The sequence below is a fragment of the Clarias gariepinus genome, chromosome 5, assembly GCF_024256425.1.
Source record: "Clarias gariepinus isolate MV-2021 ecotype Netherlands chromosome 5, CGAR_prim_01v2, whole genome shotgun sequence".
Classification (NCBI taxonomy): domain Eukaryota; kingdom Metazoa; phylum Chordata; class Actinopteri; order Siluriformes; family Clariidae; genus Clarias; species Clarias gariepinus.
This window is the reverse complement of record NC_071104.1, coordinates 24,204,620-24,231,883: the sequence shown is the minus strand read 5'-3', so window position 1 is coordinate 24,231,883 and position 27,264 is coordinate 24,204,620. Positions and strand designations below refer to the sequence as shown.

At 37.5% G+C, this 27,264-nt stretch overlaps 1 protein-coding gene across 4 annotated transcripts; it reads left to right on the top strand.

Annotated features, from left to right (window-relative positions):
- The first annotated feature begins 1,859 nt into the window (after nt 1-1,859).
- tlk1a (tousled-like kinase 1a) lies at nt 1,860-26,073 on the top strand. Of its 4 annotated transcripts, none has more exons than XM_053496465.1 (23): nt 1,860-1,983; nt 2,149-2,290; nt 11,757-11,875; nt 12,286-12,357; nt 16,660-16,698; nt 17,830-17,905; nt 18,062-18,105; nt 18,449-18,544; nt 18,637-18,723; nt 18,850-18,942; nt 19,055-19,165; nt 20,670-20,806; nt 20,998-21,186; nt 21,320-21,386; nt 21,571-21,668; nt 22,085-22,166; nt 22,278-22,369; nt 22,888-22,977; nt 23,483-23,652; nt 23,740-23,875; nt 23,992-24,103; nt 24,272-24,379; nt 25,021-26,073. In XM_053496465.1, the coding sequence occupies exons 3-23, from the start codon at nt 11,762-11,764 to the stop codon at nt 25,171-25,173; spliced, it is 2,166 nt and encodes a 721-aa protein (XP_053352440.1). In that variant the 5' UTR covers nt 1,860-1,983; nt 2,149-2,290; nt 11,757-11,761; the 3' UTR covers nt 25,174-26,073. The 4 variants fall into 4 exon arrangements, with proteins under 4 accessions (XP_053352440.1, XP_053352441.1, XP_053352439.1 ...); XM_053496466.1 differs by having other exon boundaries at nt 1,880-1,983; nt 2,146-2,290; nt 18,455-18,544; XM_053496464.1 differs by having other exon boundaries at nt 1,880-1,983; nt 2,146-2,290.
- The last annotated feature ends 1,191 nt before the right edge of the window (nt 26,074-27,264 follow it).

Here is a 27,264-nt window from a genome sequence, read left to right as displayed (position 1 = left end):
AATTGTATAGTTATATTTTTCAGAAGTAGTACTTTATTACCCCTTCTTGGTCTGATATGTCAAGATTTTATTGATGTTATTTTTTTAAACAGTAATGAAAGTTTTTTTTTTTTTTTTTTTTTAACTGGAGTCTTGGAGACCCTCTGCCCTGCAGAGTTTGAACATTTCCCCAACTGCCGACTCAGTGGATTCCAGCTAATCAGCTAATTATCAAGCTCTTCATGAGTCGGATGGCAGTGAGAAAAACTTCAGAACGCAGCAGGGCAATGTTTCCTTAGGACTGGAGTTAAGGATCCTGTAAATTTTTTAAATGCAGCAGTAAAAATGTTTTCCCCCCCTTTTAGGTGAATGATTGTAGGATTTTGCATTTTGAACATGTGAATTGTAAAAAGTCTTTAACCATTTTGTTGTTTTGAAAACTACAATTTATATTCAACAATTGTTGATATTTTCAGAAAATTCAAATTCATAAATATTTTTGAGAATTATTTCATTGGAGAATGCATATTCTAAGAGACCTCTATGTTTTTGTGCTGGTGATTGCTCAGTTACGTGTAGCTTTAATTTCATAATTACCAACATTCTTTAAGTTATGGTAAATTGTTAATGTGTCATGTTAACAGCATTTTTGTGACCAAGACAGTGGCGTTATTAGAGCTGAATCCATCTTTTATGACCTTTGAACAACTACTTTTGACCTCTTGTTCACATTCAAATCTATGTAATTAAATTACATGTATTATATACATGATTAATCACTTTAGAACAGAATGCTCAATTTATCAGCTGTTTAACATTTTTTTGTAATATTAATTATGGATGCACTACTTTAGCTTTTTGTTGGAAACAAGATGGCAAAGCAGGTAGTGTTTCTCACAGCTCCCAAATTTTGTGTTAAGTTTTGAACTTTCTGTCTGTGCCAAATTGGCCATGTGTCTATGTGGGTTATCCATGTTCCTCTCACTTTGCAAAAACTGGAAACTACATTAAATTGCCCTTATATCTTCCAACAGTGTTTGATGGCATTTCATAACCTTTTAACCAGTGTACGAATCTGTCCAATGATGGAAACTTCAAAGCAGATTGGTAAGTCACTCTGGATAAAAGTGTCTGCCAAATGACTAAATGTAAATAGTTTCACAGCATAAAATTGCATCAGTAAATTTTGGGGTTGGGAAAGGGGGGCTGGATTTTTTTGATTTTGCACACAATCAGAAATAAATTTTGTAAAATGCACTTTTTCTTGTGACTTAAGCATCACACTCAGAGGTGTATCTTGTTTACCTTTAATAGGTATCTTTTGCACGTAAAAGATGAATCTTTGACTACTTTTTACTGTCTAGCTTTTAACTACTTTAACCTTTCTAGATGAAAGATAAATAGTAATGCTACAACTGTGTTCTGCAACAAGAAATGGTACATTTGGGTATGTTATGACCATATTTAAACAATGACATAGATGTTTTCTTTTTGAGGTCCAATAGTACTGACCTCAATACAGAAACCTGGTTTGCCTGTGAATAATAAAATACGGAAGTGTGTGCTTTACTTTAAATAATATTAACATTTTATTGTGTATAACCCCGCAGATAAATGTGTACTTGCTTAATATCTTGAATATTTATTATTTATTTAAATAACCAGTTGGATAAAATTGGTTTGTCCTGTGAAGCTGATTTGGTGGCACTGATGTCTTTCTGTTAGAAATGCAAAGAGCTAATATCTGACACTGGGACTGATTGAAACAATAGCGTGTTTTGCATATGTTATTTATGGGGCGTGATGTAAGAGATGTTTACGGTGCTACGTAGACGGTCAGACTTTTTTTTTCCGTCAGCGGAGTGTGTGTGAGAGAGTGTGTGTGTGTATAGGATATGCACATGCACATCGCCATAGTGTCTCACCGCTGCACACGGGTGACTAGTGACGCTTGTGATTTTCACCTCATTCTCTCCACCAGACGCAGTGCAGAGCCGCGTGAAGGTTTGTGTCCGAAATTTGTCAAATCCAAAAAAATAAACAACAAATGCAATATAAATGAATGATGTCGAAATTTAATTTCGTAGTTGCCCGGTGTATTTTTGTGCAGAAAGATTCGTAATTATTGTCGACCATTTGTTTTGTTTGCTTTGTCGTTCCCAAAAGTAGCTTTGATGAGTGTCCAAAGTAAGTGGAAGTGCTGGAAGTTTGGAGGAGGGGACGCCATCTTGGTCCCGGCTCTCCACGTCCCCAACACCACCACGGCTGCCTTCTCAGCAACACGGCGCGACTCTGCTTGAGGCCAAGCAAGGTAACGGATACACGGTTAATTCTTGAACGTCTGCTCTTTAGTTTGCAGATGCTGTTTTGTTTTTACGGGCTTTCTACATTTTAAAAATCCCGTCCTGAATCGAGTTGTGCCGAGGCCACGGTCGCTCGCTCGGCACTCGCTAGGCTTCTCAACGCTGTGGCTAGCCTGTTAGCATGCTAGTGCTACTGTAGTACAGTGCGGAGCTATAAGGTGTCTGCTTGGTGTGAAGTAAAAAAAAAAAAACATCAACCAACTAGCTCTGACTATGAGCCGTTTAGTTGCCAGTCTTCTTAGATAGCAGAATTGTTTTGCATTTGGACGAAAATGGAGCTCACAATAAAAAAGGTTTTCGGTTTAAGTTTGGAACAAGTGCGAGTTCACGACAGTGAGATATTCCCGATAGTTTTGTTCAGCCTGAATGTGCTAGCAAAGATGTCTGGTTATAAAAAAAGGTCAGCTCTTTTGACATCATGGAGGACCTGAGGTTGTTTAGTGAAGACTTTCCCTCCTTCGTCTCCGGTGTAACTTTTACTTCGATCGACTTTATTGATATGATCATTCACAGTGTTTACCGGCTCATAATCCTTATTTTCCCTTTTCTATTTTTATTTTTAATGTTTTTGGCAGATCCTTTTTTGTGTGTGTGATCCTAGACATGCAGTTCATCTCATGGAGAAATGAGCAGGGTGTTGCTTTGCACAAACAATTGCACACAAGCCCCTGATCTAGTTCTCCAGCAGAGAGGTGCTGATGATTCTGATGAGCACTGCACTCGTCTGGGTGCACGTCTAATCACACTTGTTTGACTCATTTCCAACTTCTGCCATTTTGACCTGAGACTCTAAGCCTTTCACTATGATCAATTTCTTTGCACAAGTGGTTCCTATGATTGGCCTTTAACGCGACTGCAGTGATGGGACCACTCTTAAGACAAGAACATTGCTCCACTCTTAAGTTACAAGGATGTTGGTGAAGTTCTTGCATCGGTCAGGAGTTGTTTTCACTTTCCCCTGGTGCTTGTGGTTTAATCATTACGTTGGCTGGTTGACAAAGCACTACTATCTAATATATAACATGTATTTAACAATCTATGTTGTAGGACAATTAATCTTATTGATTTTTTTTTTTTTTACATGTGCATAGACCTAGGCCAAGTTATCAGCCAGACTGTTTCACAGAATTGACCTTTAATTTCCTGCAAAATCTCAAGCAAAGACACAAGAGGCTGGTGTTTTTAATTTTAAAAGTCTGAGTGTGCCATAAACAGGTGGACACCCCGCTCTGCTGAAGTGCATAGAGAGCTAAAATGACATCCACTGCATTCTAAGGGTTCAACCGCTTCCCTGTGCAGGGGCTTCAAATTGTTGCCTGTGTGTGTGTGAGCGTGCGCGTGTGCACTGAAAACCTATGCAGAATGTCAAGGAAATGATGCCTCCTAACCAGATGGGGGTGGGGGGAATTACTATTCCTGTACTCCACTCTACACCTACTCTGGGTTGCACTTTTTCCTCTTCACTGTTATTTGGGAAAGCAACAAACTGTAAATGATCACGTCTTATTGACGATATTGATCTGCATCTTTTATTAGTGATTTATGGTATATTTTGCACCAGTAACTTTCTCCTAATCAGAGTTTTGAAAGGTTATTAAATAATTGATCACACTTGAAGCTTGTTCTCTGTGCTGCATTGTTCCGCTGCGAGCAGTCTCGCCACCTCCTCTGCTATTTCTGCCTTTTACTCTGACACCAACTCTGTGTACCATCTCCAACCTATTTGTCCTCAAGCCTGATAACACGGCTGATCTTTGCACTGCCATTTTGTGTCAGGCTCAGTGTGTTTGGGGCGTCCATGTTGGCTCCTCACACTCCAGAGAGTGTGTGGGCTAAGGGTGGATTAAAAGAGCGCTGCCAGCCACACACTGTAGTGGCAGTTTGAGCAGAGCAGAGTTATGGAGATGCGTCTAAGCTCAGTGGCCCAGCCATTTCCCTTGCTCATAACAAGCAGTTAAATAATTCACTTAATGGAGTTAAGACCTGGTCTCTTTTAAAACATTCTTTTTTCCCCCTTTGCAAATCAACCTATACATCTAAGGAGGGTACATTATATTCTATATCTAGATACTTTGCAGTGTTGCAACCACCTGATTTAATCTATGGTTCAATTCAGAATTGATTTAAAGTTGTACAGATGCTAAACTCTTTAACTAATTTCATATTTATTTTTTCCTCTAAGCTTTACATCCTTGCATCATAAATCTTACACATTTATGCTTAATGATTGAACTGTGTTTAATGCCAGTGCATTTATTAGCATAAAATAATCTTCTGTTCTCCAATTTGCAGCCAAAACAGTGATTCAAAAGCTCATCAAAATGCTCTTCAAATTTATTACTTGCATTTTTAGTAGAGCATTTTTGTTTGCATGCTTTTAAAAATTTAAATCCTTTTCCTGTTATGCAAACTATTTAGTTAGGCAGTGTATATGAGGCGTGCAGTTACACCATATAGCTTGAACAGGTAGCGACTGGAACAAAAAAAAAAAATTATCATACCCTAAATAAAGTGTTATCGTACCCTATGGCGGAGACATGATTTTGTGATGTATTAGTGATGGTAGAACATTTGAGACGTTCTGATGTCAACAGTTGAACTAACAACTGAAAGCTACTGGCAAACCAGCAGACAGAACAGGTGGCTCTGACAGGAGGATTATTGAGAAGCTCTGACTCGGTACCCTTAAAGCCATTGTTAAAAAGTCTTATTGTTGTATTCTGTTCTTTATTATGTTGAAATCCCTAACCCTAACCCCCCCCAGTTGTTGATAAGCTATATGCCTGGTTGTCACAGCACGTTTTTACAGCGCCCCTTTTTCTGCTTTAACCAGCACAATTTTCTAGACAGGAAACACTTTGGGCATTGAGTACTGTTGAGGCTAAAGTGGCTACAGCCCGCAGCTGCTCTGAGGAGAATAAATTAATTAAAGATGAAAGAAAAAAAAAATACCCAAAACATGCTGAATAGTTAAAAATGAGATCAAGTTGTAATTTTCACAAAGTCTGACTGTGGTGCAAACACCTTATATATTGATGCTGTCTCCCTCTGCCCTTGAACCTGTACTTGCTGCTTGAGAAATGCTTTTTTTTTTGGTGTAATTGTGTAGTTTGGTGTCCATCACTGTAATTTTTTGTGTATACATTCATTAATGAATTAATCTTTGGACTAATTAGGTGGTGTTAAGAATTGTGATGCTAGTTTTGGTGTATAGGTTCTGCATCTCTTTTCCAGGAAACACAAATCAGAAAGAATTTTATTTGCTGACGCTTTAAATTATTTTTCTAGCACTAGACTCTGTATTCTTCTTGCCAGGTTGACGCAGTTGCAGCAGTTTTGTGGATTTTTTTACTTTCCTGTTGGCCCACACCCTTCTAAAAATATTGTATGGTTTGCCTAAATTTGTGCAGTCTCAATATCAAAATGGATCTGATGAAAAGCAATCCACATGTGACAATGTGGTTAAATAGGTTCAAAAATGCACGCAGATAAAGCTAATGTTTTGTGGACAAAGCATGTAGATGTCCATACAAGTTTAGGAATCCTCTGCTTGAAGATCAGTGCTGGTTAATTACTATCAGCACCTGACAACAGAATATTGAGAATATCTTATACCACTACAGCGTTTTACAGACCTGAACTCAGCCTGTGCTGTTTGAACTTGCATATAATATTCCATTGTGCTCCTTAGATGCTTCGAAATAAGACATTGTTGGACAACGTGCCAACCAGTTATTGTGTGTTTTCAAAATGAAGCTTTGCGTCATTTGGCAGAAAGATATTTACTGGACTACATCATGCGTGTTACATGACATTTCTCAGGTTACCCTGTGCTCTGGTCTGAAATATCCTCTGGCTGCTTCTCCAGCAATTCTGCATGCTATAAGCTATAGCTCACTTTATCAGTAGTGCACAGAAATAAGACCTGTAGACATACTGTGGTGTACTTAGGCATATCACTGAGTAAACAACCATAAACTGTTTGTTTTTTTTGTTGTTTTTATTTTTGCTATTTAGTTATTTGCTTAGTTAGGTTTCTGTCAAATTGTGTTTCTCTAACATGATTACATCATAATAGGACGAAGAACCATTATTTACCGAACGCAGTAGTGATGATAATATGTGGAGCAGTGTACCATTTGAGTCAATATCACATGTTAATGGTCGTTTAGAGATGACATAAATTAGCTCTATATGTTTATCTACAGCTTAAGAATCACAACTAGTATACAGGATCAGCCATCATACCACCCACTACCTTATCATTACTGTATACTGACATCTTAAACAGCATAGAGTGGCTTATACACTGAGCAGCACATCTCTTTCACCCTCTTTCTCCACAAATGAGCCATCTTGGCTGTCTAAGTTCCTTCTCTACTACCTGATCCTGTGTGTCTCAGGGGTATATTTTCCCTCTCTCTCTCTTTTTCTCCCCCCTCTCACCTTCTCCCTCCCTTTTGCATTCTCTGCCCCTTGTCTTTCCCTACTTTCCCATTCTGAACGCAGAGAGGGCTAGCCTGTTTATTGTGTGTGTGTCTCAAATAGCGTTTCTGTTCCGGCTGTGTGTCTGTGAGAGAGAACTGCGCATTAAGCTGCTGAATGTACAGAGCTTAAATGCTTTATGGGAACAATCTACAGTAGAGCCAAATGAAGTTAAAGACTAAAGAGGGCTTAATGAAGCTGCCAGCTAAGTAATACACAAACAAAGAGGAGTGTTTGTAATTATATTCTCTCCTCCGTCTGCACACACTCGCGCCACAACTTTAACTGTGTGAATTCTCCTCCTGCTTTGCTGGCTGGTCTCTCTTCCCCTCAGCATGTATATCTTAAAGACCCCAAACTTTCTTAATTCAGCTTTTCTTCAGTTTTGAGTGTATAGGCCTCACTGTGTTTGTTAAAACAATACCAATAGAAAGGTCTTCTTGTTTTATTGGTGACTGAATTCATGGATGTTTTCACATTTAGTCTCATTTAAAATGAACTGTAAAGTGCACTTGCAAGGGACCTAGATGAAAGTGACTTTAGTGTACAACAAAACGAGCTCAAAATTTGTTCTCTTTACAAACCTTTTTTCAATTAACGAACCCACAGACCACGAGTTTTTTAGAGCCCAGAACTGACTCTGTGGACCACTGATTTATGGATAATCTCATTCAAAATTGTTACATCACTGGTGTTAACTTTTATTAGCAAAGCCACACATTTATGCTCTCTGAAATGAAAACCTGCACCCACCTGGGACATTTTGCGGGTGGGGTTGGACACCCTTGCTTTACATGATTTTCTCATTTTAAAAAAAAAGAAAGAAAAAAAAAAGGAACAAATGGTTGCAAAACCAGAATTGAATTGTAAAAAACAACAACACAAGCATCTACAAAAAGAGAAGCAATTAGTATATTAAGTTATTAATATATTGTGCTGTATAAGCAAAACAAGTTCCAGTGAATTAGTTGTTGGTGTACACCATCATGTGTTCGGATGAGTACATGACTATAAAGATGAAGATTGAATTGCAGCTTGCAGTACTGTCAGAATTGATCACTTAAAGAAAATGAATCAACCCCTTGCAACCAACTAGGTTAGAGAATAGTATGAATTATTTTACGTTTGTGTGACTTTCAGATATGTGAAGCCAGTCAAATTTTAGGTATAATCATGGATTTTGGCATTAACGAATACATGTTGTCTGATGGTGAGCTAAGCTAATTGGCTACCCTTGTTCTATCTGCATCTAATCACAGTTTTACAGTTGTTATATATATATATATATATATATATATAATCTCCTGTGTTGTCATAGTAATTTATTTATTTATCTACATAAAAGTTAATATACTCTGTTAATATTATAATAGTGTAGTCTTACTCTGAAGTAATTGTCTCACTAAATATAGACTTAAAATGTACAATGTGATAGACAAGGCTTTTTATATACATCTCTATCTTGAACAGATTAAATGTTCATTGTTCTTTAGTAAAATTTATTATTATGTTAATTCTTTACAATTTAAGTCTCCACATCTGTCATCATCTCTATCTGAGTGGTGAGAGAAAGAGGTTTGTTTTTAGTAGCCTACTACTTCTGGGATCTAAAGCCAGGGGAGTGGGTGGAGTGGAGGGGGGTACTTCCCTGTGGAGAGCGGCTTGACTGAGGATACACTAGTAGCTGACCCTCTTTTGTTACTTGATAGTCTGGTTGAGGTGAGGACAGAAGGAATTGTGTTTTGGTCTTCTTTTATGGTTTAACACTGGCCTCAGCCTGGGATAATGATGGACTTGTATTACAGAACGTGTGAGGTTGTGACTGGTTTTCATTTACAGTGCATGATGCACAGTTGCTGTGAAATGTGTTAGTGACAGAAGCAGGAAATAACAGGACATGACCTTTAGCAGGCAAAGGGATGATAATAAATATTAGCTTTATTGATGTACATGACTGTCTGATTTGAGCTGCATTTAATGTTGCTTAGCATTCATCTATTTTGACCCTGGTTGTGGTTTGTGTGTGTGATGAGATCTGTATGTGTTGTCGTAGCACTGGCCCTATGTAATCTTGCACTAACCTGCTGGAATTGCTGTAGAGCTGTGATGGCGGCTCATTAGAGAGATACAATGGCAGCAGAGCAGACCCTGAGGAGAGCATCAGCACTCTGTAGCCTGGAGGATCCTCACAGCTACAGCCAGGCCTCTTTGCCTGAGGGGCTGATGGAGCCCATAGTTTCAGCAGGGAGAAATGTGGATATTGAAAGAGGGGAACAATCCTACAAAGCAAGAGTGTGAGAGAGTTTGGCTGTGTTATTTCTGTTCAAATGTCATTTTTAATGTGCTTGTGTTTCAGTTTGTTGAGAGTACTAGTGCAGGAAGACTATATTGCACCATGCTACAAGTCTGCTTCCAATATGCATATTTATAGACTCTCCAGCAATCTCAGTTGGCCTCACAAACCTCAGCCTCATGACAGTCCTAAGTTGTTTTAGGTTAAGTTTTGTCTTGCCAATTACACTGTGTAGCACAATGTCTTCCCCTCAGTGGTTCACCACTTCCATGAATCTCACTATTTATTTACTATAGTGTCTGTGCCACTTTCCCTGTCCCTAATGACATGTATTATAAAATGGTTCTTATAAGTGTATGTGCGTACATTAGCGTTCATTTATTTTGAAATAAAAATATGCCATGTGACAAGTACAGCTGCGTTTTGGCAGTGTTATGCTTGAGTAATGTAAACGGTAATCTCTTGGGGCCAGTTCCTCTGTTGTTATGGGTTCGGTGCAGTCAAGCAATCCCTGTGCTCCCAGCCCTCATGAGTTGTCTGTAAATACCCAGTGCCTTCCAGAATTATTGGTTACCTTTATAAAGGTACAAATAAAATATGCACAATTTAATAAAACTATATAAAAAAAAAAACCCAGAATTTTCTCCAAAATGCATTATGTTTGACACGCGTAAGAAATTTTTTAACTACAAGCAAAGGACTTGCTTTTCTTGCAAAGTTTTGTTTTTATTTGCTGTTAGTTAACAGGAAATAAAAAATGGTTCTGTCTCTAACTGTCTCGAATGCCACTTTCATAAAGACATAGTGTTTGAAAGCATTACGAAAGGAAGCCCATCGTGGAACCTTCTCTGAACATGCAGCACCTGAAATGCCATGAGAAATGCAGTTTGTGTTATGGCCAGATGAAGTTGTTTTATGTCAGGTCTGTGTCATGACCAGATGGATATTGCAGGGATAACATGCTTTATGGCCCGGTGAGACCAATGCCAAATGTTTAGGTTAAATGTTTTAAAAAGTTTAAATTTAAAAAGTTAAATATAGAGAAGATTTTTTTCTTTTGGGGGGGTTGGCGGCGGCTGGTGGTTCTGTGGCTTCTGTGAAGCCTGATTGGCTTCATTAATTCTGCTTAAAAACCAGGATATTTCAAATTCAAATTTTATTTGTCACATGCACAGTCATACACAGTACGATATGCAGTGAAATGCTTATATGACCGCTTGTGGCCTTAAAATCAAGATCAATACTCCTATTTTTATTAATATTCTAATTTTAAGCAGCAAATATATATATTATTAATAAATAATATTTTAGCAACAAACCTAGACACCTCTGCCATTAGTTTCAAACTTTACCATATAGATAGTGCTTTTCAAGTTGTGAGCCAAACATCAAATAAAAATCTTTGAAGAAATAATTAAAGAAACAGAAAATCCATGTTTTGCATACATCTTCTCAATATGCCTATTTAAATCGTAGTGAAAACGTGGTTTGAATTGAAGCGTGACATCCACATGCACAAACCTAAAAATATAAAGTGTTCTGCACAGAGGAGTGGACCAAGATCCCACAACAGGTAAGAAGTAACGAGGGCCTTGAGCAGTTTGTGTCAATTATCTTCAACTAGTTCACATTGGAAAAAAGGGGATCACTGATTTTTAACACACCAAAAAAACAGTGGGGGCGGGGAGTCTTTATTATCAGGGCAAATGCATTAAAAATACAGACACACAAACATTTTGGTCTTCATCATGGTCAGACCGAGATAAAGGCCAAATGGCTAAAACATGTTGGTGTCTTAGTAGGAGTATCATAAATTATTTAGATAACCCTTTTCTCCAGGGCCTGTGTCTCTGTTTTATGCGTTTCTGTTTGTGTGTTGATACTAGTTTAAAAACACTTATTTTTTAGTTAAAAAAAAAATCACTGTATGAACTTAAATCACATATACTTCTTAGATTAAATAGAAAAAAATAACAAACGCAGTTAAATAAAACTATATGTCCCTGTATGTTTAAGCTCAACGTGCAATTTATTGCACATGTTGTTCCCTTTTATATATATTTATCTATTTATTTTTACTTCTCTTAAAAAAAGCTTTTTATGTATCCATTTGGTGTGTGGGTGTGTAAGTAACCTAGGGGTTTTTTAGGCAGGAGGGGATTGTGTACTTTCACTGTCTGCATTCATATAGTTATCAGTATACTTAATTTTTTAACATGTACATTTTACAAAACTGTTAACATCTAGATGTGCAACAATGAACCGCTATAGTGTAGCAGTGTAGGAAAATTGGCCTGAAAAACAGACTGCTTCCAGCATGTATATTTTTAGACTCCCTGGCAAAAATGCCAACAAGCACATTTCAGGAAATCCAGGAAGTCTGCTTCCTTGTGGTAGATAGTTACCCACTCATGACGGCACACCTGATGGTCTTACTAATGCTACAGATGTGGGTTTTATAAATTATTTAAAGTATTGATTTATAATATCTTATTTCCAGGATTGAAAATTGTTTGACATTCTTTCTGAACATGGTCACCTTTTAATGCCCAATTGCATAAAGCATGTTTTAATACTTTGTCTTCTTCTACAATATTGTCAGGGATTAACTGATGCTTATTGTTGTGTTTTCTCAGGTGCTATGGATGAGCTGCACAGTCTGGATCCGCGCCGACAGGAGCTCCTGGAGGCACGTTTTATGGGTGGCATCAGCGGCAGCACTGGCAGTACCGGCAGCACCAGTGGAGGAACCAAGGTAAGTGGAAGTATGACCTACAGTCTAAGCTTGATTTTTATTTATTTATTTTTTTCTTAGATAAGCGCTATCTACATTACTGTCACCTCTGTTGTCTTCAAGTAAAATACGTGTGGAAGTGAATAGCCGATGAGGTGGGGAAAGTCTCCAGTTGTTAAAAGAATTATATGGCCTTTTAAGAGGTTATTTGATCTTGTGAAAGCATCCTCGTTTTGTGACATCTCTGCTCTCCGTCTTTAGACTTGATCTGGCTGCCTCATGCTGTTCTGCAGGGGTGTCATTAATTTGTAATCAACACCTGCTGTATTTAGGCAAGGTGTTAAGTCTTACTGTTTCAGTCTCAGCCAGTTTACTGGTTTGTGTCAATATGTGCAAATCCATGTACGAGTTATGCCATGTTCCTGTTTCAGGCCTTAACAAACAACGAATGTTCCAATCATAGTTTTGGCAGTCTGGGATCTTCCAGCGATAAGGAGTCGGAGGTATGTTCTGATAAATTTGAGGCCAGCATGTCCATTTTATTTCCTAGAAATGTAATGTGCAGAAAAGGCAATTGCCTTTTTAGGATTTTAAATCATGCTAATAATGTCTTGGTAAAAGGCTGTAAATTTGCACAATTAATGGTGTTACTGTGGGTCACACTGCAGGCAAAAGTGCCCCATGTATGATTTGCTGTCCAAATTTTTGTTGGACCATTTTGTTTGCAATATGCTCTTTATTTGACTTTAGTCTGAACAGATCACACTTTTAATCTGACCTGCATATGCAAAGGAACGCTGTGCCACTTGTGTTCACGCAGTAAAACAGCCATTAATTTGGTTCAAGTCCTAAGTATCTTTCAGGTTAGTTTTTAAACTCCTCTTTGACACTATAGCCAGGTGCACCAGATATAGCCATGTTCAGCCTTTCTTTTTGGTATCTCTTTAAACACTGAGTTGTTGCAACAAGTGCCTTCTAATTTTTGCTTCAAATTTTGTTTCACATCATATACTTATAAGCTGTAATGCTATTTGTTTAAGCACCAGAGCATCATGACTTTTGCATGCACACAGTGATTGCAAGACCCATAATACCCATGTTGTTTTTTACCATTGTTACATTTTTATGTATTTCAAATAAAACTAAAGGATGCTTTGCTGCCTCAGTTTTGTTAGTTAATGTTGGCTACAAATGCAGCTGTCCTGCTAATCTACTGGCAACTTCTAAAGTGCAATGTTTTCTGGTCAATGTGGCTGGTAAAGTGAATGTAGCATTAGTATATGGGCCACATCATCTTTCAGCTCTTGAAAATGCATACAGTATATTTTCTTAAAACCGATTTTTTAAATTTATTTTTTACCATAGTAGAAGAGAACCACCCATCTTTGATCCTTTCAATGTTTCTAAAGAACTGTAGAAAAGCATCACAGCAGATACAGTTTTAAACCACATGAGCTTTGTGAGATGCATGTAGAATGCGAGCTCATGCTCTTACTTTAGATATGCAATTAAAGTCATGATCTATGATGTCACGATTGTGCATCCTGTAGTTTCTGAGTAAGGTGTTTTTATATAAAGATTTAGATAAAGAGTCTTTGTCATTGTTTGGTAGCTCTCAGAGACCAGCAGCAATAATAAACATAAGAATAAATTGAAGAATAAAAAAAACGAATAAAGAATAAACACAAGGTAATTGCACTAAAATATATACAATGGAATGTATGTGAAGTGGGACCTTGATCGTAGTGTTGGTGTAAACAGAGTGCAAAAACAGTGCGAGCATGATTGTTTGAGGTAAGAAAATATTAAGTTATAGTTATACTTAATACAGTAGTATAATATACTAATAGCTGGAGTAACATATGGAGTATTATATATTATATAACATATTATAAATAACATGACCATATTTAAGAATAAACTTAAATGTGGTCATTGGCCAGAAAAAACTTCTCCTTGGATTTTAAAAAAGCAAGGACTAATGGCTGCAGTGATTAATGTGTTTCAGCTGGCAACAGTTCTTTCAATCCAAAAAAATGCAGTGCTTTGATCTAAGATTGCTTTAGTTGGTCTTGTCTAGGCTCAGCAACATTATGTGGCAATAAAATTAAGTCAGCTGACGACCTGAATATACTAAATGACCTTGGATTATTTCTGCCCTGCTGCCTTGTGCATCATCCAGGACTCATTGTTCTGGGAGCAGAATAATTTTCACACACATGAATTGGCCACCAGGAGTCCTGACGTTGACCTCATTCAAAATCTTCGGGATGTGCTGGAAAGGAATTATAGCGGTTCATTCCATCCTCGTAATTAATACACAATCCCGGGAAACATTACGGCCACTCTGGAGAGAAATAAACCTTGTGTTTTTGCACAAGTTTATCGAAACAAGGCATGCAATCAAACTAACGGCTATTCAGACAAATATTAGTGAATATAAGTAATTTTCTTGCCCACACAGTGTATCTCATGGCTAATTTAATGTATCAGTAAAGATGATTTCTCAAAACGATGAACACTCCTATCTGTCATCTTTCTTTTGTGTCGGATGCTTTTTACACCCGGATTTTTAAAAAGCATTTCAGCCTATGAGAGCTTTGTGAGCTGCAAGGCCACGCTCCCATTTTTATATAAATTTCTTTAAATAAAGTAAAAATGTATGTCACGGTGTGTCAAGTACTTATAGTATGAACTGTGGTGGTAAATACAACTAGTCCAATGACATCTTTCCCTAAGCCTTAGGCTTCATGGACACTGGACACTTATTTCCTTTTATAATGGAATACTGCTCTACCGTGAAACTGTGTGGTATTGTACTATGGATTGATTACATTTTCATTGTTTATCCAGGTTTCATGAGGCCTTTCACCTAGAATACGACAATTAAACATAAATCGTTTGTTAATCATAAATGTTCGCTAGTTGTTGTTGCACTGCTATTTAACCTTTCAACCTAGGCAGTGCTAAGCAGCCAACATACCCAGACAGACATTAAGAACATTGTCTGCAGCCCTCCCCCTCCTGCCCCCTGCCTAGCACACCTGCTTGTGCCATAAATCACACAGGGACAGAAAGAGAGAATTGGAGAGAAAGCGATTGGTAGAGAGATAGTGCTAGAGTGAGAGATGGCCAAGGTGGTAATTGGTAATACAGGAGTGAGCAGAGGGGGTGTGCATGTATGGAGCAAAGAGGGAAAGTAAAGGAAAAAAGGAAGCCATGAACTAAAAGCTTGAAGGAGATTAAAATAGAGAGGGCAAGAAAAACTCTGAGGTGCGAATAAAGCCGCTGTCCAGTCCTGTGGTGTCTTGAGCTGCTGATTGTGCACAGATGCCAGGCACACAGATGCCCCCATACGTCAGCATGCTCTCTAATGATGCAGCAGATCCACTCTCAATCACCACACACACCTGTCACAAACACTCCCACAGACACAGAGCAACCATCAATGCTAACGCTGTGTCTAATAATGCTGCACAAGGATGTGAATACACAAATACAGAACTACAAATGCTGCAGTTGAAACACAAATAGACAAATCCACTGGATAGTGCAGCTAACTAAATAAATATTGCAGTCTACATCAAACTTGGCAGCGTAGGCAGAAACCTCTAACCAAAATCTGTCATACTGCGCTGCAGTCTCTGTTGTGTTTCCTACGCATGAACGTGCAGAAATCTAAAGGCTTGCATGGCACAAAATGTCTGTCACCAGCACTAATTTATCATCATGTACACAATAATACTGTAGATCTACACCAAGAAAAATACACTTTTGTTCATGCATCTCTTGTGTGCAGATCTTCATTCAGGCAAACCCCTTATACTTACTTATGCATTTAGGTTCAGATGTTTATTATTTGCTACAAACTTAATTGTATGTTTAATATATTATATAATTATTTAATTAACATGGTTTAATTTTGATATGTTTGAGTGCTTCCTTTTATCACAATTACATGCATTTTGCTATTAATTTTTGTACATTAATGATGAGAAGTAGTTCATTTGATCACAGCTCAGCATATCTCTTTAGAGGAAAAGGGTAATGATGTACGAAATCGGTAATAAGCCATACAGAATTAAATTATGACCCAACCACAAAAAGCTAATGGTGTCAGCATTTTGCTAATTAAAATAAGTTGCATGTATATACAGAAACCTAGATAAGTGGTGTCCTCTTTGCATATGTAATATACTTTTACTTTATACCATTATATACTGTTTATGATTAATCTTCGTGTATATGACCTGTTGCACAATAACAGTACATTTTAATAATTGTGGTATTAACATTATGCTGGTTATGGTTTTCAAATAGATTTAAATTGTGTGTTTTTAGTTTTTTAGTGTTTACTTTCCTTTCTTTTTGTGGATGCCTCATTAAGCGGTTCTATACATGTGTATATATATATTTTTTTTTATTATAATTTTTTGGCATGCACTGTAGTAAGTTACTTTGGCAGTCTGTGAATTTTTCTATTTTTATTTCTATGAGTTGTGTTTTTTTTTTTTTTTTTTTTTTTTCTTTTTCCCCTCTCTCTCTTGTTTTCGTGACTCTGAGCTGGTGGCCACTGTGACCCAAAAATGCCAGCAGGGAGTGTGTGGTGCATCGATAACCAGCCTGCCTTGCTCATTAAGACTGCTGTGACATTCAGTCACTGTCACTAAAGGCTAATTATAAACAGAAGCTTTGGTCATGTAGTTTGTTACGATGAACCTGTTTTTCTTTAACATCTTACTTTGCTCTTTTTTTTTTTGTTCTCTCTCTCTTACCTGCTTGTACCCCACCTTGATTCTTTCCAGGGTTCTGATGTAAAAAGAGGCAGTTCTCCTGCATATTCAGTAAGTTTTTCTTTTTTTGGGGGGCTTTTGGTGTTTGTTTTTTTGTTTTTTTTCACTTTCTCTTATGACTATTGCAGGACTACATTATTTACTATATAATACAACAGTATTTGATTATTTTCAGAGCACTAGTCTCTGTTATGAAGCTCTAAATAGATAAGTGTTTTAATCAGCATGTGCAAATTCATAAAAAGCAACAGCACTCGAATCTAGATGCATAAGAACTAAGTGGAATTAGGTTGTCAAAGAAATGCATTTTTAGGAGAAGGCTACAAGTATTTTCCAGACTGAGGCAGTGAGTGAGTGCCTTGGTGATCAGAATGCAAAGATGTACTGGCAGCTAGCCATTCTTTGTCTCTGCTGAGTAGGATTTCTGCATCCGTCTCAGTTCTCCTGTTTGCTGCAGGGTGTAACAATCCATCAGTTTATATCAACATGTGTTAGTGGTATGAATGCAACACAAAATACATTATTAGTTTATTTATGTTGTTAATCATGTGATGCAGTGCAGTGGGGTAAATTTACGTTACAATGCTTATTTTAAACTGTGTGTTTGGTTACAGTTCAAGTGACATCACATAGCAAGACACTTTTTAATATCCATAACAAAAGGAATATTGTGTGCTTGCCACATCTGTAACTGTGTCCTGATGATGTCAGAATGGTGATTTAGAGAAACAAGCTAATCACATAGTATTTGCGTGATGTTGGCTATTTCAGTGGCTTTCGTTGAACTCATGATCATTACCACAACATATTCCAAACCCAACCCTACTATTAAAAGAACAAAAATTAAGAATGTAACGTTATGTTTATTAATTAATGATATTAGTTCCCCAAGCATATCCTTAAATTCATTTACCTAGCAAGTCATTATCGTGTTTATCTTTTAAGTTCCATCTGAATTTTAAAGGTGTAACATGTCTGTAATTGTGTACTAAAGATAACTGTTTTATAATGTTCCTTATTCTTTTCCCTTTAACTGTATGGAAATACCCTGGCAAATTGATACAGTGGTTGTGATATGATTAAAGTTTTTCTTTGTTTTTTTCCCCTCCTTTTTTTTTTAACTATATGATAGTGGACATGTCGATGTATGCATCAACTTTTTTTTTTTTTTTTGTCCTGTAGACTCCTGAAAAGAAACACTCTGAGTCATCGAGAGGAAGAAAAAGGAAAGCTGAGATCCAATCAGAGAGCAGCCAAGGTAATTTTATTATTATTATTTATTTTTTTGCTGGCTGGCCCTTTTATTCTTTTTTGTTTTCTATTTAGGTCAAGGTACTAGTATTCTTTTGCATATTTATAGTTTTACTGATTTTACTTGCCATGTCACCCCCCCCCCCCCCCTTTTTTTTTTTAGGGAAATCTATCGTTCGGGGAACCAAAATTAGCGACTATTTTGATGTAAGTCTTGCATTCATCACCCACTGATCGGAACTGAATGATGTGACATTATGTGAATGCAACAATATGAATCTGCAATGAAAATGGGTGGATATGTCTGTCACTCTTTTAACTGGAACTGATTAAAAAGAAATCAGTTCAAGTTGCCTGTCAGTTTCAGTCATTTTTTCCTTTTGAGGAAAATGATGTGATGTGGTGCAGACAAATAGAAACACCCCCCATAAAAAGCCTATCATGGAACAGGGTAATGTTGAAATTAACAGAGGTCACCACCTCCCTTTCCTGCCTTTCTCTCTCTCTCTCTTTTTTTTTTTTTTTTTTTGCTCTCTGTGACTTGCTCTAGATACAGGGTGGTAATGGGTCCAGTCCAGTTCGAGGGCTACCACCAGTTATTCGTTCTCCCCAGAACTCACATTCCCACTCTGCACCTGGATCCAGTGTATGTTTTTGTGCACAAACACACACAGAAACACACAATGTCAGATTCTGCCTCTTTAACACTGTTATTGCTTTTCCGGTTCTGTGATTTAGGTCAGGCAAAACAGTTCATCACCCACTAGTCTGACTTTTGGGGACCACATGATGCACCCTAAACAGTTAGCAGTAAAGAGTGTTCAGGTTTGACTGCAAAAATGCTATTCTTTTGAGATCATTTTAGATGTTTTCTTTTCCTTCATGGGATGTTAATGAACTAAACTTAATTTGACCACTTGATTTTGTGCATTTTGTGTTTTTTAACCTCAGACTGAGCTAACCATGTTGAAGCTGGCTGCTCTGGAGAGCAATAAAAACTTGGACCTGGAGAAAAAGGAGGGTAGGATAGATGACTTGCTAAGGGTAAGTAGAAGACAATGAAGTCAAACACTGCTGTATTGTGCGTGTCCCCCCCGCTCCCATATTCTATTATATGTTTAATTGAAATTATTTCTTCTTTTTCCCTTTAAATCAGGCAAACTGTGATCTCAGGAGACAAATAGATGAACAACAGAAACTACTTGAAAAGTACAAGGAACGCTTGAACAAATGCATTAGCATGAGCAAGAAACTCCTCATTGAAAAGGTCAGAAGCAACAATTTTTCTCTTCACCTGGATGCAGGTTCTAAAAACGATTTTGCTGAATTTAAGACGTCAGCGCTTAAAATTTAAAATGTAAATTAGGGCTGGGTGATAAAACGATAACGATATGTATCGCGATAGACACGTGATCGATATCAATAAAAAATGTGTTCGATAAAACGTTCGATAATTTTTATTCTTTGTCGGAAGAAAACAGAGGTCGCGAAGCTAGTTTGGTTGCTGTCATGCGCACTCGCTCCGCGACCGGCACTAGGACCCTGAAGTAGTACGGTCGCGATTCAGGAAGTATAAAAAGAAACAAGATGGCGCTTCACATTGCTCAGTCATTGAGTCTGCCCATGCCGTTTCCGACGCTTCGCCGGATCTTATGTGATTTTGGGTTCAATTCCTGATTGAGTGTGTGTTGCTAGAATGCGGTGTTAGCTTCTCCGCTTTTTTTTGTCGTTTCTTCTCGTTTTCCAGCTTGTTAATTCATGCCCATACAGTGTTGGGAAAGACAAACGAGTCGATGCATGTCCATTCTTTTATTTTCTGCGTTGTCAGGCGATATTACAAACTTCCGGGTGGATTCTGTACTTAAACCAAAAACTACTAAAAGAAAACAGGTTCAGGCTCTATTTTCCAGCTCATCTCACATTTCTGCGTTCACGCACATTGGACTGCATTACCCACAAAGCATTGCCTGCACTGGACTACACTCCCGTAAACAGCTGCCGTAAAATCAACCTCTCTCCCGCAACAGCGGGTATAATTGTGTAAACTCTTGCTCTTGGCGTGAGAGAGTTCTTACAATGACTCGTGTGGTTATCCTGCCTGTTTGCACTATTTCCGCATTTGGATTTACCGTCCACACTACAAGGGCTAACTGCTAGTCTTCTGGTCCGCTTCCAGTTGCTCGTGACAGTTGCATTAACAAAGGCACTCGCTCTCTGGTAACCTAGAAACGTAGGGAGTGATACACTTACGTCAATCATGTGACAGTTTGGTTGCGCTATGTCGTTGTCTCATGCTGGTTTGCTGGATTCCTCTTCAAAAGCAGAAAATGCACTTATTTTATTACACTTTATTAAGCATTTCTTACATTTTCTTTCATTTTGCACCTTAAAGAGATAACTTTTGAGTGTTCATTGTAACTTTAGCCTTATGTTTACATTTTAATTGAGTTTTCCATGGTTATTGACATTTCTGTCTTAGTCCCCTCAGTTATTATGATCAGAGGAAGGTTAAGTTTAAAATAAAAAATGTTTAAATGTAATATATTTTTCTCCTGGTCCTTATTTTAAATGGGTCATAAAAATATCAATTATCGATATCGACCGATATGAAACACTGATATCGTGATACAGTTTTCAGCCATATCGCCCAGCCCTAATGTAAATTCTACACACGTTACAAATACTTAGCTGCTGACCGACTTTGTTTCATTTGGTTTGTTTTTTTCTGCTCTAGAGATGTGTTTAGTGTGATGCGTGTGTCTTATGTTTAGAGCACACAGGAGAAGCAGGCATGTAGGGAGAAGAGCATGCAGGACCGTCTCCGTTTGGGACACTTTACCACTGTAAGACACGGGGCCTCATTTACTGAGCAGTGGACAGACGGTTATGCCTTCCAAAACCTTGTTAAGTAAGGGCCTCCCTGCTTAATGTTTTGCAAGAAGAATGAGATATGTAACATATCTGAACAAGATTTTATTCATGCTGCCTGCCATTTTCATAGTAAATTATTTAAAAACCTTTCTTAAAAAAAAAAATCACCTTAATACACACTATATTGTTTGAATTTTTGTTATTAACATGCATATATGTGTCCTGTAGACAGCAAGAGTCTATAAACCAACAGAGGGAGGACATAGAGAGACAGAGAAAGTTGTTAGCCAAGCGGAAGCCTCCTTCAGCCAGCAATTCCCAAAGCCCCAGCACCAACTTCGAGCAAAAACAGCGCAAAACCAAGGCTGTTAATGGTGCAGAGACTGACCCCTTCCTTAAACCTAGCTTGCCTCAGCTGTGAGTGGATTTGCGATGCTCTGTAGTGTTTGCTCTATCCTGGGATAGAAACACATTTATTCATGATTATGTATTTCCCCCCCCCAATCTTTTAAACAATCCAGCATATTTGTGTATCCCTGTGTGTGTGCAGATTAACTATAGCCGAGTATCATGAGCAGGAGGAAATCTTCAAGCTACGTCTTGGCCATCTGAAGAAGGTAAACAGCTTTATTAAATTCCTCATCTCTTAACAGAAAATTCAAACCCTCAATCTAGACATTAATATTCAATGTTAGTTTATTCGTCTGAATTAATTGTAGAGAATTATGAGCTAGTTCTCCTTGTGCTGACTCTACAGTGTATCTGAATGATTGAGTGATGGTGACTGTGAATGTTCTTTAGGAGGAGGCAGAGATCCAAGCAGAGTTGGAGCGCTTGGAGAGAGTGCGGAATCTTCACATCCGAGAGCTGAAGAGAATAAACAACGAGGACAGCTCTCAGTGAGTACCGTCACCATGGTGTCACTGTACTGCTTCCCATAGCGCTGTCATTATTTATGCTTCTCAGTGCATTGCCTGCCTTTTTTTTTTTCTCCTCCCTTTTGATATACCTTTTGTGCTGAAACTTTTATTGAAGAAAAGTTGCAGATTTTATGCTTATGAATTTTAGGTGTTCCATCTCCACCAAGTTAATGACTGAACCTGGAGGATCTAGCAGTGTAGCTTTAGCATTGTAACTGTAGGGGCTATTTGTGACGGTGCTGTTTTGCTCATGGGCTCTTTACAGGACCTGGATTTTAATAAGCTAATGCTTATTAAAACTTCTTATGCTCATGCTTTATAGCATATAAGGGAATCTGCATGTCCTTGAAAAAAAAAGAAAAGAGATGAATGCAAATCTTTTTGTGCATCAATAGGTTCAAAGACCATCCAACTTTGAATGAGCGCTATTTGTTATTGCATCTGCTTGGAAGAGGTGGCTTCAGTGAAGTCTACAAGGTATTTTATACCTACAGACTAATCCGCATAAACAAAATAAATCTAAGTGTTATATAAAGCTGGTGTCACATTTTAAAGTGTTTTATTTGCAGTATTTTGTGGTGTTTCTAGGCTTTTGATCTTATTGAACAACGTTATGCAGCTGTGAAAATCCATCAACTCAACAAAAACTGGAGAGAGGAGAAGAAGGAGAACTATCACAAGTAATGCACAAATGCATTCCTCATTCTTTTTTGTTATGCCACTACAAAGAGATAGTACTAGCGAGGAAAGGTTTATAGAAGTTTGTGTGTTCAGGCAGCCTGTAGTTAATCATTGAATTATAACAATATATGAAAATAAAGCATGCAGTAATACAGTACTAATAAAATACATTGTAATTATGGTTCTTCTATTACATTGTTTATTTGATGCATAATTACTTGCATAAAAAAATAAATGGTTGTTAGAATTGGTAGATGAGAGGGCAAATATATGTCTGTTCATGATTCAGGCACTGAGATGGCTACTAAGGTATTTCAGTCTGATTGGTATTCTGTTCTGTGCTGTAAATGTGTGGAAATCAAGTCACTTTCACCTGAGGCTGACTGCCTGCCTAGGGCTGAACCCCTGTTGCCCATGGTAACCTCTCACTCTCCCTTTCTCCCCCCCCCATTTTTTTTCTGTCTCGCTCTCTGTCTCTACCACCCCCCCCCCCCCCTTGTCTCAATCTCATATGTAGACATGCCTGTAGAGAGTACAGGATACACAAGCAGTTGGATCATCCACGAATAGTGAAACTTTATGACTATTTCTCACTGGACACAGACACGTGAGTACCACAGTTGCATGACGGTCCACATTGTTTTTGTGGTGCTCGGGTTTAGAACACATTATGAGGAAGGTGGTTTCTAATAATAGAATTTTAATATTTTGGTCCAGACTCCGGAAACAGTTTTTTTTTTTTGGTTTGTTTTTGTTTTTTTGGCTAGTCTACTAAACTAGCTACCTTGACTACACAATTGTAAAGCATAATTTATTTTAAAAAAACATTAGTATATTAACTTAGTCCATTTTATTTCTCACTGATGCAACAATAACCTGCTGACGAATCAGTGCCTAATTTTGAACCATTTAATAATGGTTGGAGCTTTGACGATAGATGCTTGGGTGCATCCACACGTAAAGATATGAAAGCAATAAAACATTTCTTTTAGCTTGTACTTAATCCTGGTCTGTGATTATACTTATGTAATGGCTGTAAATATGTTTACTCTGATTCATTTATTACTGAAAAGTTTTAGATGTTTGCACAATTATTTTATTTCTCTTTATAGGTTTTGTACAGTCTTGGAATACTGTGAAGGCAATGATTTGGACTTCTACTTGAAACAGCACAAGCTGATGTCTGAAAAAGAAGCTCGTTCAATTGTTATGCAGATTGTTAATGCACTACGATATCTGAATGAGATCAAACCACCTATAATACACTATGACCTTAAACCAGGTATCAGACATGCACACAGAGCTGAAAACAGTACCAACCGGGCCAATTACATCAATCTTTATTTCATGAATCATCTTATATTTTAAGGGAATATACTGCTAGTGGATGGAACTGCATGTGGAGAAATAAAAATCACTGACTTTGGTTTGTCTAAAATAATGGATGATGACAACTACGGAGTGGATGGGATGGACCTCACATCGCAAGGGGCTGGCACATACTGGTAGGAGATTCAAAGTAACCTGTCACAGCTTATCGTATTCTTGGACTTTAAATAATGCTGGGCTTTTTTTTATGCATAACGTCTTTTTAGAGATTTGTCATGGTTTTGTATTCAAGGTACTTGCCCCCTGAGTGTTTTGTTGTGGGTAAAGAGCCTCCAAAGATCTCAAACAAGGTGGATGTGTGGTCTGTGGGAGTTATCTTTTTTCAATGTCTATATGGAAGAAAGGTAAGTGTGACCTGGCTGTAAGATGGTGGATGTTTGTATTGAAATGTTATTATTTATAAAATAAGGTTTATGGTAAATAACATGGGTTAAACCTTTCCAATGTCCTCCTGAATTACTAACTTGCCAAGTTATGAGAGCAGTAATAATACAATGGTTCCTGTGTTTCAGCCTTTTGGTCATAACCAGTCCCAGCAGGATATCCTGCAGGAGAACACTATTCTCAAAGCCACAGAGGTGCAGTTCCCAGTCAAACCTGTGGCCAGCAATGAGGCCAAGGTCAGTGAGTGTGCGTGTGGTATAGGTTACAGCATAAATAGTTCCCAAAAATCTAAACTGCAGTTGAGCCTAAACTTTGATAACTTTTTTATTTTAACTGTTTGATCAAAATGACACACAATAATGTTAACCTTAAAATATGTAACTAATGCATCCTTTATGGCAGTTATTAGTCCACATTTCTTTTTTTTTCCATCCAAAAATTAAGAAAATGACAGAACAATTAAAAAATTGTGCAGAAGTATATCAGAGATTAGGTTAAGTTTCATCCATAATAAAATACATGTTGTTTAATTATTAAAATGTATAATGTGGCTTTACTGCTGACCAGAAAACTTTCACTCTACTTAAGAGGTTGTGTAAGTTGCAGCCCAGATTTTGGGATGCAGTAAATTTGTAGAACAATGTAACGTTTAGTTCTTTTACTTGGAGGCATGTCACAAGGATGCCCTCTAGTGTTATAAATATATAGCACTGTGTGTGAGAGAGAGGGAGAGATTGGTCTCTTGAAAGATTAATGGTATTTAAAACTATCGTTTACAACTGTTGTACACAGGGAGTAAATATATATTTTTAGCAGGGTTTCATAATGTCTAAAAAATTTACCTAACAAGTGTTATTTGTATATTTTTGGTTGGCAGGCATTTATCCGACGATGTCTTGCATATAGGAAGGAGGACCGGTTTGATGTGCAGCAGCTGGGGAGTGATTCATACCTGCAGCCTCACATGAGACGCTCCAGTTCCTCTGGCAACCTGGCCTCAAGTCCAGCTCCTTCAAGTGTCATCTACTGACAAACTGCATTGATTCACTGACTGAGCATTGTGCTGGCCCATCCCTGCTCTCCCTGCTGCAGGAACAAGACAGGAGCCAAGCAGGCAAGGGATATGAATGTCCTCGGATCATGGAGACTGAAGATTCGGGCTGTTTGACCAATTGAAGTGGGTGGGAAAAGAGTGAACTTTCATTCAGAAAGAGTGTTGCATAAACGTTTATTGAAGCATAATGGCCTTTTAAAAAGTCTATAAAGCACTGCTCCATCTAAGTAACTTGAAATGTGATCAACTTCTTTTGTGTGCGTGTGTGGAGGTTGCTTTGAAGGGATGGTTGATCTGACACCTACCATAAATAAATGAAGGCAGTCTCTGCCAGGTAAAATGATGGCAACGATAAAATATTTTTTTTCTGACAGGGATTTGCTAGAGGGGCTTACAAGCATACAGTAGGTCTCTAAAGGTTTTCCTTATGAACTTGGCAGCGATATTTTGGATTTGGGGGAATGTTAGCTGTTTTCTGTACAATTAGCTACAAGAATGTAATTAGCATATTCTGTGACATGTAGTGTCGCAATAGGGCCAGACAGAATACTAATTTTGAATGCACAATATAACCAAATGTAGACAAATGACAATGTACAGAATCCCTATGCAGGACAAAAAGAATCCCTTCTAGAAAGTTAATGTATATTTGCTGTACAGGACCATACTTGCAGATATTAAATTTCAACAAATTAATTCTGTACAAATGTTTTTTTTGTTTTTTTTTTTTTGCTGTTTTTTCTTGTAAATCTGGTTTCCTGAAGTGTTTGCTGCTTTTATTTTGCTTTTTAAGAATGGCTGTATTGAACTACTTTGGGTACGAAGTGTACAGTTCTGTTGAAATTTAAAATGGTAATAAATGCCAGGTAATTATAATGTTGCCTCAGATTATATACTGTTGTTCAAATCTGCAACTAAAACTTGTCATGCTTTTGATTTCTAACTGCACCACTTGTCCACCTTAAGTGCCATCTGATGCCAGTTTAAAAATTCAGTTCAGTTTGGGCCAAAGTTCTTTACGCACTTGACCAACTTATTTTAAACCTTTATTAAAGATATTTTTATAATACATTTTCTTGCTTATATATTATGGTCAATATTAATTCCCATCAAAATTGATAATCCAACAGACAGTTACAGAATAACTGGACAAAATATGTTAGAAATAGCCTGGAATTGCCATTACTAAATTCATCTGATAAAATAAAATGTAATTAAATAAAATATAACATGCATTATCCTATTTAAATATTATTAACAAACACACAAATCTTCACTTAGGAGTGTTTATACAGTATAAATAAACTATGTTGCCTGCACAATACAATTTTATACTTGGGATGAACAGAGGGTAAGTAGAATGGAAGGGTGGATCAAAATTGCAGATATGCAGATGGAGACAGCATTTTGGGGACACCAATATTCTGAATGTTTCAGATAGACAGAACTGAAAGTCACCAACTCATTTAAAAGGTGTCCCAGAACAATGCTTGCTGATTTGTTGTCTTTGTTTCTTCTAACCAGAAACATAGTGCTGGACATTACATTATTGTAAGATGGAACTTGTTAGATCTCTTTGTAACAAATGTTAAGAGTGTTGGCACAAAAAGAAAAATTGTTTTACAGAAAGGAATATACAGTTATCATTACTGTGGTTTGGTGAGGGATCTGTTTTGTTCCGTTGGCCCTGAAAACCTCTGCAAGATACAATGCATGGATTCAAGGAGTACAAGAATATTCTAAATTGGGATTAGATTGCCTCTGTCAAGAAGGTTTCCAGCAGGACAATAATCTAAAAACCATTCAGTGTGTCTAAATGTTAGTCCATTGACCTAAAGACTCCTGAATACCTGTGAGGTGAGATGAACAGGAGAGTACACAAGATAGGACCAAGGACACTGGAGGATCTGGACATTAGGGGAATGGTTCTTGGATTCCAAGCTTGGCAAGATTCTGTTGTTTGCAAAGTGATGAGTGCTATTTTCACTTTTTTTTTTTTTTTTTTATAGAATAAATGTACTTTTTTCTGCTCATGTATATCCAGTGTCAGTAATTTTGGTATTGATT

Bases quoted from the DNA above. Each gene is read 5' to 3' on its own strand.
- tlk1a (XM_053496465.1), top strand. From the start codon at position 11,762: ATGGATGAGCTGCACAGTCTGGATCCGCGCCGACAGGAGCTCCTGGAG. The intron at 11,876-12,285 runs GTAAGTGGAAGT...TTCCTGTTTCAG, and splicing joins GCACCAGTGGAGGAACCAAG to GCCTTAACAAACAACGAATG. The intron at 18,545-18,636 runs GTATGTTTTTGT...TCTGTGATTTAG, and splicing joins ACTCTGCACCTGGATCCAGT to GTCAGGCAAAACAGTTCATC.